Source organism: Cryptomeria japonica, chromosome 4 (genome assembly GCF_030272615.1).
Source record: "Cryptomeria japonica chromosome 4, Sugi_1.0, whole genome shotgun sequence".
In the NCBI taxonomy this organism is placed as follows: Eukaryota; Viridiplantae; Streptophyta; class Pinopsida; order Cupressales; family Cupressaceae; genus Cryptomeria; species Cryptomeria japonica.
In genome coordinates this window covers 97,746,330-97,756,470 of record NC_081408.1, presented here as the reverse complement: position 1 = coordinate 97,756,470, position 10,141 = coordinate 97,746,330, and the positions used below count along the sequence as shown (strand labels likewise).

General features: G+C 35.7%; 1 protein-coding gene across 1 annotated transcript; it reads left to right on the top strand.

Annotated features, from left to right (window-relative positions):
- Positions 1-7,017: 7,017 nt before the first annotated feature.
- LOC131032892 (desmethylxanthohumol 6'-O-methyltransferase) lies at positions 7,018-9,761 on the top strand. Its single transcript, XM_057963991.2, has 3 exons — positions 7,018-7,765; positions 8,661-8,725; positions 8,847-9,761. The coding sequence occupies exons 1-3, from the start codon at positions 7,078-7,080 to the stop codon at positions 9,144-9,146; spliced, it is 1,053 nt and encodes a 350-aa protein (XP_057819974.2). The 5' UTR covers positions 7,018-7,077; the 3' UTR covers positions 9,147-9,761.
- The last annotated feature ends 380 nt before the right edge of the window (positions 9,762-10,141 follow it).

Sequence of the window (10,141 nt, the reverse complement as noted above, 5' to 3'; positions counted from 1 at the left end):
CCATAGCAATAGATTGAGACATGGATGATAAAGTCTAGAAAATAAAATTTATTTAAACATCATGTCTAAAATAATTTATCATTGGAAACGGTTGTGAGTAGAATCTTTTGTACCTACCATCTAGCATGATGTATTTCATATGAATACTAGCACAACCTCCTTCCACTCCCTTGAGAGTTCCTCCTCATTGAAGCCATTTCACAATCAAGAGATTCTCTCACCCACCAAAAATCTCTTGAAGTCCTCTTTGTAATTTTCTTTGGGTTTATTAGGGAAATTCACACCTTCCACTGAAATCCTAGTAGTAGCTACTATAAGATCCATAGAAATAGTGAAGGACACCCCACAATGTAGAGCTCTCCCTCATTCCAGGAGTGGAAAATTTATTTAGAGAGAGGGATTAAATCCTTTCATACACTCCACCTCAAGATTGCCCCTTTCAATCATAGAGAAAAGAACTTTGTACTTTCTAAAATCATATCAATTATCTATCTCAGTAAAGATAAGATCTACCCTGATGTTAGTCTAGTTCTCAGAAAACCCAATGATAGTGATTGGTAAATGGTAAAGTAAAGATAAAAGATGAAAAGAACAAACGATAATGGTTTTAGGAAAGGCAATCCTTTTCAAAAATATAAAAGGTAATCTCTCCATCTGTAATGATTATAGGATATGATTGAAAAGACCATAATTAAAATTATAGTCCTCAAGTATTTATATTACATTTATCCTTATTTCATCATAGATCGCACCACGAACATACCCCAGGATCTCATGCAAGCTCGTCCATGTTTGAAAGGAGTTAGTGTGGGAACCTAGATTGGCTAGCTTAACAACAAATTTATTCCCATCCCTAAGAGTTAGGGTGAGTATAATGTGTCCAATTATTGAAAGAAAGTGGCAATATTTAATAATGAGGTCCTTCATAGGTGAACCTGGAAATGCTTCTCCATGAAGAATCATGATTACATTTTTGGAGTCCCCTACAATAATGATCTTTTATAACATTGTGTCTTTAGTGAGAGATATCATAAAATTCCATCACTACCTCAATGAATCTTGAGTCTGGATTCTGACACTTTCTACATAGGCCAACCCCAAATTGTCCTTTATATCTCTAATGATGCCTATCACATTCATGTGACCTGGGTTACCCTTACAAGAGTTGTTTAAATTTAGTTTCAGCTAGTTGATGTGGGGGGGGACCATTTAATTGTATTCATGTGACCCATAAGGGGAGATAAAAAGAGAAAGGGACTTAGTTATTCCCTAAATATTAGCTATATTCCACTCAAAAGAAGAAGGAAAATGATTATATTTGAGCATAGTGAAACTTTTAATTCCCTTTTTAGTATTGTTGATGATATATAAATCCAGGGCTTCCCGTTGGATATTTTTATCCCCAAGTATTATATTATTATGTTCTTTGCAAATACTCAAACCAGTATGAAGAAAGACCTGCCACCATAGTTCAACAATGAGAGGGTGGGCATATGGAGGGGATCAACATGATGAGACCAGCATAGGATCTTTATGCCTAATCCAAGACAAACAGAAGATACACATTATATTTTTATATTCCATGAGTATTGGTAGTGGAACATTATGTGGTTAACACTTTCTTTGTCCTCGTCGCAAAAGGGACACATGTTCACAAGTTAAATCCCTCTCTTCTAAAGATTGTCAATAGTAAGAATTTTTTCTGGCAAGTCCTCCACCAAAAGAGTTAAATTTTAGGAATAGTTTTAGCCCTCCAAAATTTCAACAATTTAAACTCAGAAGGCCAAGAGGGTGCAAAGAAGTTATATCTAGACCTTACTGAGTAGTTTGTATCCTTCAAAGGGGACCAAACCAAATTATCTTCAGAAACAGTTCTTCAAAATCTCAAGTTGTTTAAGATTTTGAGAAGTTCCTCCATTGTTGTACAAATTGGTGGATTGAACCACGTGGGATCAATCCTCGAGGAAGGAGGAGGAGAACATGTATTCTAGTAAACCTTCACAAAGACTCCAAGTCTATTGACCAAATCCTTCTCAACAACATAAACCGATTGGATGTTGAATAGGCAAGGCTGAAGAATCTTTCTATAATCAAGCATCTCTACCATTCCCAAGTTGCTACAAGGTTACCTTCTGCAACACAATTTTAATTTTTATAAGATCACTCAATATGTGAGAACCACAAAGAAAGGGATCATGTAATAGGAAAGCCCTACCCTATCTTCCTTGAATATATTTATTCTTTATTACATTTGACCAATCACTATGCTCTAAAATGAGCATCCAACCAATTTTTGGAAGGAGAGCCAAGTTTAAAGAGTAGGATTCTATGATATTGAGGACTCAAACATTTTTTCTAGTACAAACCTTCTACCAGTCTAAAAGAGAGATGTGATTTTTTATGTTCAAGACCTAACTAGAGGAATCTTCTTTTAATCTAATCAATTTTAATAGCTTAAGAAGTTGACATATGGAACAAAAAGAGGAGATAAATTAAGGTTCTTTGAAGACAACCTTTAAGTAGTTGGAGTTTACCTACATTGAAAAGGAGAGCTCCTTCCCATCCTGCAAGCTTCTTCTAGATTCTTTCAAGTAGGGAAGACCAAACTAAGTTGTTGACTTTCCTAGATACTAGGGGGATACCGAAGTACGATGAAGAGAGATTTGAGATTTGGAATTCCAAGATACAAGCAATTCATTTCTGAAGAGAGGGAGGAACATTCATAAAATAAAGAGAAATCTTATCCAAATTACTATTTTTACTCGACACAAAAATTGTAATTTGTTAGAAGAGAGATCCAACCCCTAGCCTCTACCAAAGAAGAAAAGTCAAGGAGAAGAGTATCATCGACAAATTGTTTGTGGGAGACAATGTCGGTGGATGATGAATTTTATACCCTTCAAGAGACCTTAATTGACACATTTATCAATATTCATACCAAGGACATCTACCATGAGAATGAAGATGTGAGGAGATAGGGAATCCCTCTATCTAATCCCCCTAAAAGTTGATAAAACCCCTTGAGGAGCTTTGTTAACCAAGATAGAAAAGATATCCTAGAAGTGGAAGCAAGTCTCTATCATTTTAAAAAATTTATCATAAAAAAACAAATTTGTGGAGGACCTTAGAGAGGAAGGGCCATGACACCATGTTGTAATCTTTCGAAATATCAATCTTAAGGAGCATACATCTTGGTCCTTTTTAGTGGTGGCAAATGGTTTAGATTTGGCCATATGCATAGGGTTTTTTAGACTACTGATCATTTTTTAACCTGAGTGAGTCACTTCGCTAGAATTGGAGGGAGTGACAATGAGATCAACATATAAGCTAGGGTCATAGGTGCACCTGATCTTAGTAGTGCGGATCACACCAAAGAGGATTAAGGCCAAGTAGAAATTATAGCTGATGGATGAGGCCCTAGTGAGGAGGGGGTTTACCCTTAACATAAACTTTAGAAATGAAATAGATTGTGACAAAGGGGATAAAACCTAGTAGGTAAAATTCATTCTTACCTCGTGGCTAAGGTAATTCAAGATGGGGAAAATCTATAGATTTAATTTCCTCTTCAGTTTATCAAGGGTGAAGTAATTCATGAGAAGAAGGGATGCATCCTTCTAGATTCTAAAAAGCTCTTCCCTAGGTTCAAAGAAATTCTCAAAATCCTCCTTGTAACTCCCCTTGGGATTTTTAGGAAAGGAAACGCCATCGAGGGCCAACCCAATCACTTTCTCAATGGTCTATTTAAAAACCACAAAGGCAACACTCCCAATCTTAATGGTGCCATTATCCTAGGCCTAAACAAAAGCAATAGAAAGTTTACGATCATGGTTGGTCATCCCCTCCACATACAAGTCCAAATTTCCCTGAATCACCTTACTCCAAAGCTCCCCATTATTCTTGAAATCACAGCATTCATTAGGTTCAACCTTGTTCAAATCACCACCCATCTCTGAATAAGAAGAATCCAGATTGAGAAAGTGATAGGTTTGATAGAAACAATGGTAGGTACCAACAAAATTGAAATCCTGTCGCCTTAACCAATAGGGAAAGGAAAAGGGGAGAATAGAATTACCAAAAAGGTAATCTTGGGATTATGCATCATTAATAGGTGATTCATTCAAGACCATGGCAAGAGCCACAATCGGGATTTTGTGCAAGCGAGACCATATTTCAAAATTATTAACAAATGCACTGAACCCTACCAGCTTTTCTGCCACATAGTTTCCCTCACACCACATAAGGCAGAAGCTAACGTCACTAAGAGTAGCAGGGACATCATGAAACTTGGCAACAAGAGGATTAGTGTTCTAGTCCGGTTTAGCCACTCCATTAAGCATCATGATTATATTACGAGATTCATCTTCAACAATAATTCATCTCAGACTATTCTCCCTCACAAAAACTAACCCATGAAAAACCACAACCACCTTAGCCACACTGGAGGTTTGGAGACCAAAGTTAACCACATAGGCGGGGATAAGGTTGTCATGTGAGTATCTGATCACACTGCCCCCTTTTGCTTGACCTAGGTTACCATGGGAAGACCCATCAAATTTTTGCTTTAGCCAATCAGTGTCAGGGAGGGTCTATTTAATAGCATTGTGGAATCCAACAAGAGGGGCAGAAAAGGGAAATAGGGTTGACTCCAAATCCCAAGATCTAGTGATCACCAAATCCAAAGGAACTGGAGGATGAGAATTTTTCCACTTCACAAAATAAATCATATTCTCCTTAACATAATAAATAATCTTGTTCGATAACTCCTCCTATCCATGCCTTCTTTCCCTAAAGATTCTATTATTTAGCTCTTTCCACAAGTTCCATCTAGTGTGGAAGAAATATTACCTCCATAAATCAAGAGATAGGGGATGATTGGAAGGCTTAAACCAACCCATAAGATTATCCTTAGCAGAAAGTTCCACACCAAATCCAAGAAAAACATGTTGATAATCTTATGTATAACATTCTAGGAGAAGGGACAATGAAACAAAATATGTTAAATACTTTCATCATCCCTTCCAAAAAGCACACATATATTGACCAACCAGAAGCCACGTCTCTTGAGGTTATCCATAGTTAAAATTCTGCCATGACAGACAATCCACCAGAAAAAACAAACTTTGGACGTAGTATTCATTCTCCAAATAAAGTCCCACTTGAAAAGGGGCACTGGAGAGAGCGAGGCAATCTCAAAGATAGATTTAACCGTGAAATTACTATCCTTCGAGGGAGCCAAAACTAACACATCATTGTCATCCCTCTTGTAAAATTTGATAGTATTGAGGATTTTGAGAAGCTCTTCCACAACGCAATTTGATAGTATTGAGGATTTTGAGAAGCTCTTCCACAACGCACTTCTTCGGTTGGGAAAAGAAAGGACTTTGAATATTGACTCCAAAGGTGATGAATGAGGAACCTAATAATCACATAGATGGGTCCCAAGATTACTATACAAAACAACTTTGACTACTGCACAAATAGGATGGAATTCAAGGGGAATGGAGGAGAGGAGCACATCCTTTTAGAACCTAATGTTCCGATCATTGCCAAGTTGCTAGATCAAACCTTTAGAGAGAAGATCATGAATCTTGAGAAGATTTTTCCATATATGAGATCCTTTAGGCACAGTATTCAAATCTAGGAAAGTCGGAGCTCTCCCATTAAGATAATTATTTTCCATAATCGAGGTCCACTTCACAACTTCAAATAAGAGGCTCCAACCAATCTTAGCTAAAAAGGCTTCACTGAGGGGCCTGGAACCTCTAATATGAAACCCCCCAGCATGTTTCATATAGAAAACTTTTTCCCACTCCATGAGGGACACACTGTTTCGTTGCTCCACCCTTTCCCAGAGGAATCTCCTTTGGATTTGATCTAGTTTCTTAGCCCAAGAGATAAGGATGTGAAACAGAGAGAGATGGTAAGCCAAAGTACTCTGCAAGGAAGCTTTAAGGAGTTGGAGCTTCCTAGCACTGCTAAGGACTACACTTTTCCACCGAGAAAGTTTTTTCTGAATTTTTTTGAGCACGCCCACCCAGAGCGAATTATCCACCTTGCTAGTAGTGAGAGAGAGGCCCAAATACATAGATGGAAGAAGAGCAATCTTGCAATTAAGGATATATAGACAGAAGAAGACCAAATTATCATTAAAACCATTTTTAAATAAAAAAAATTCAATAATAAAAAGTAAAACTTAATCAATAAAATTGAAATATTTCTTTTACATTTTATCAAAACACTAAAATATAATTTACTATAATCATTACATGGCCACCAATTGACAAAAAATAAATTGTAAGAGCTACTTTACAAAAAATCTACAAATAGTTCACCAATGCACACACTCTTGGAGCATTCAACAAATGTGTCAAATTGTGGGTCATACTTATTTGGCATAATCTATAATGACACAAGGGGGAAAATGCAAAAGGAACCAAATAATGCATAAATACGTTGAATGTGAAAAATTTAAGAAAATGGACACTTGATGAGTAGATCTAACGAATGCATAAATACATTGAAAGTGAAAATTTTAAGAAAATAGATAGTTGATGAGTAGATCAACCTCCCTAACTAAAATATTTATTGAAGACAAATACAAAATACTTCTAATGAATTAGATTTTTCACATAAAATAAAAAATGAAGACAATAATTTAATCCAAACCTTTATTAAATATTAGAAATTTCAATAATAAAAAATTAAATTTAACCAATAAAAATACAATAACTTTTTACCATTTTATTACAACTGTAACAATAAAATATAAGTTTATATATTAATAATTTCATCCACAAAATATTACATATACGACATAATCATTACACGCCCCTTACTGACATAAAATAAATTGTAAAAGCGACTTAAAAAGAATCTAGGAGCAATTTCTCAATAAACGTCTTACGAGCCAGCTGAATTGATAGAAACGGGAATTAATCGAATCCATGTTGAAATAACTATTGAATGAAAAGTACCTCATACGGGTATACCAAATTTGCCTATAAAAATCACCAGAGTCCCGACTAGAATACTCAAGCCATTCAAATTTGCCTTGCGGAAACTTTTTAAGTAAGTACAATGGCAATGGGTGCAGGAGAGTTTGAGCAAGCTGTAGAAAATATTTACTCGTTTGTTCCCACCCTTGTTCTCAAATCAGCCATACTCCTCAATATTCCTGATATCATCGCAAATGCAGGCCCCAATGCATCCCTCACTCTTGCCCAGATCGCAGAAAAACTCCCCACTAAAACTCCCAATCTGCATTCTCTTTCTCGCATTCTCAAATATCTCTCATTCAGAGGAATTTTTGTCCAAACCCAGACGGGCCAGAATCCAAGTGATCCTCGATACAGTCTCACTGATTCTGCCAAGATGTTTTATGTTAGGGAGAATAATCCAGCAAGCCTTGTGCCACTCCTCCTCATGCTCACACACCCGGTCTTAATGGCGCCATGGCAGCATCTTCATGAAAGTGTGCTGCAAGACTGCAATGCATTCGAGAAGGCTCATGGAAAGGACTTGTGGACATACGAGAAGGAAGACCCGACTGTCAACGACGTTTTCAACAATTCCATGTCGACGATTACAATTCTTCTAATGGGAAAAATCCTGAGCGGCTATGACGGTTTCAAGGAGGTTAAAACTTTGGTTGATGTGGGAGGAGGAAAAGGAACGGCTTTGGCACACATTGTGAAGGCTTATCCCCACATCCATGGAATTAATTTTGATCTTCCTCATGTTGTTCAGACTGCCCCATCAGTTCCAGGTAAATCCACTCTTTATTTCTTCTGTACTTACCACAAGCAAATTTTCTTTGTATAATAAACGTTGCTACTTTTGATTTCTCTAATACTTTAACGCAACACGTTTCTGTGTTTCTTTATTTCTTTTATTCAATTATAATTTGAGTTCTAATTTAGCTCTTACTGGCTGAGGTGCATGATACCGTAGTCTAGGGTTAGATCACTACGAGAGCTTGCTATCTTAATAATAAGTATCTGGGTTAGATCACTACAACGTATCAGCTGTTTATGATAACGGAGATCAGGCCTTATGTTCAAATTAACTGGTTTATAGACATTCAGAAGGTTAATAAATTTTTTTTTTAATTTTTAATTTTATTTTATTATATATTGAGGATTTCTATAAAAAATTGACATGGGAAGGTGTAACTATGATATGATAGTACAAGTTTTTAGTCTGAAATTTTTTGGACTAACAGTCAAGGATGGGGTGGTACCTATTAGACCAAATTTGATCTGGGCGTGATCCTTATGATAACTGGCACTCAGTAAAACATAATTCGAAATGAATTTATTAAAAAACATTCAATTTTGAAAGACTAAGGAAAATTATGAATCTAACTGTTGTTTAAGTTTGGAAGGTTTCTATTTCTGATCAAATTCCTTTTTAATTTTATTTAAACATCCAACGGTTAAACACATGGTTTGTAACAAATCTGTCGCTTAAAAAGAGAAGGAAGCTCCGATTTTATTTTTGATATTATATAGTATCAATCAAAATTTCATTTCATGTAAGGAATGGGAAAGTGCAGTGTGATATAAACAAGAATGAGATGCAGGGGAATCCACCTTTTGAACAGTTCCTCGGAACCTTATATAAGCCTTAAATTACAGTTTCATATATGGTAATCTATGCAGGTATCGAGAACGTGGGTGGCAGTATGTTTGATAGCATACCCTCAGCAGATGCCATATTTTTTAAGGTAATAATATAAACAATAAGTCCAGTCACTTCTCTCACAGCTGTAATTTCCTGAAAGAGCTATGCATACATTATTTTTTTAACATCTTACTTATTCAGTGCATTATGTGTGGGTGCTATAGAATGTATTGACAGACTGGGATGACGAGAGCTGCATAAAGATACTTCAAAATTGCCACAAGGCTTTGCCTAAAAGTGGACGACTGATACTGGCAGAAATCATGACGGCAGAAGACTCAAATTCCTATAAATCTATTGAAATAGTTTTCGATCTGGTTATGATTGCCCTTGCAAACGGAGGAAAAGAGAGGAGCATACATGAATTGATGAAACTGCTTCAACTTTCAAATTTCAACGTAGTGAAGATAGTGGAGTTACCTGGACTTTCAAAGTTGAAGATTATTGAAGCAATCAAGGTTTAAACATAAATCAAGAGTAATTTGTTAATCATCAAAGAGAGGCAAACCACATTTAAATTGATGTCTTTAATAGGCTTTGCCTTTGCTTATCGTTATCAATTTGATGGTAACTGTGAGGGACCACAGTTACCTTTAATATCTCTATACTTATAATTGTTGGAACAGTTAATACCAACCATCATAATTATTTTATCTCCTGTTCATCCTTCAACTCAGCAGACAAGGTGCCACTCCATTTATTCTATGAAGACTTTTGTTACCAATTCCCTTATCCTTATCTGCTTCCGCCCATCTTTCTAAACTCCCTTATCAGCACATTTAGTATTCTGACTAGCCCATTTGCAGCCGTGCTCAACAGTTCGAAGCATTTTATCTGTGAAAGTATCTATGATTTTTTTCTATTGTATATTGTTCTGTTGTGTATTTTAGATATAGCAGAGAGTAGGATACTCTGCTTTTCAAAAAGAACAGGAGCTCTGTTTTCTGTATAAGTAGCGATTTTTAAGAGATTAATATATATTAAGCTTTTGTGTGTAATAGCAGTAGCTCTGCTTTGTCCATGTCTTCTATTCTGTAATTTATCTGGGTTTATAATAGAAAGAGCTGAAGTTATGTTGATCACCTGTCCCTATGTTTAAGTTGTTTTTTATTTTTTTCTCCTGTTTTTCCTTCATCTCGCATCAAAGACATCTTCATTTAGAACAAGTTGTAAATTTACAGATTCTTCACTTTAATAGCAATAATTACAAATATTGTTTTTTTATTCTTTTATCCTTCTATTTTTCCTCCATCTATTAACAAAGTTAAATAATGACATCTTCTTAACGAATAAGTTTTGTAAATTTTCTGATTCTTCAATTTTTAAGAACAAGAATTATAAAAATTGATCATAATAAAAATTGATCATAATGAAGACCTTGTTTAGCTCTTAAGATATATGGGAGTTTGTGCATAATGGGTTCCCGTAACTTCCTGATCATACAAAGTATTATCTCAAG

Bases quoted from the DNA above. Each gene is read 5' to 3' on its own strand.
- LOC131032892 (XM_057963991.2), top strand. From the start codon at position 7,078: ATGGCAATGGGTGCAGGAGAGTTTGAGCAAGCTGTAGAAAATATTTAC. The intron at 7,766-8,660 runs GTAAATCCACTC...TAATCTATGCAG, and splicing joins GACTGCCCCATCAGTTCCAG to GTATCGAGAACGTGGGTGGC. The intron at 8,726-8,846 runs GTAATAATATAA...TGGGTGCTATAG, and splicing joins CAGATGCCATATTTTTTAAG to AATGTATTGACAGACTGGGA.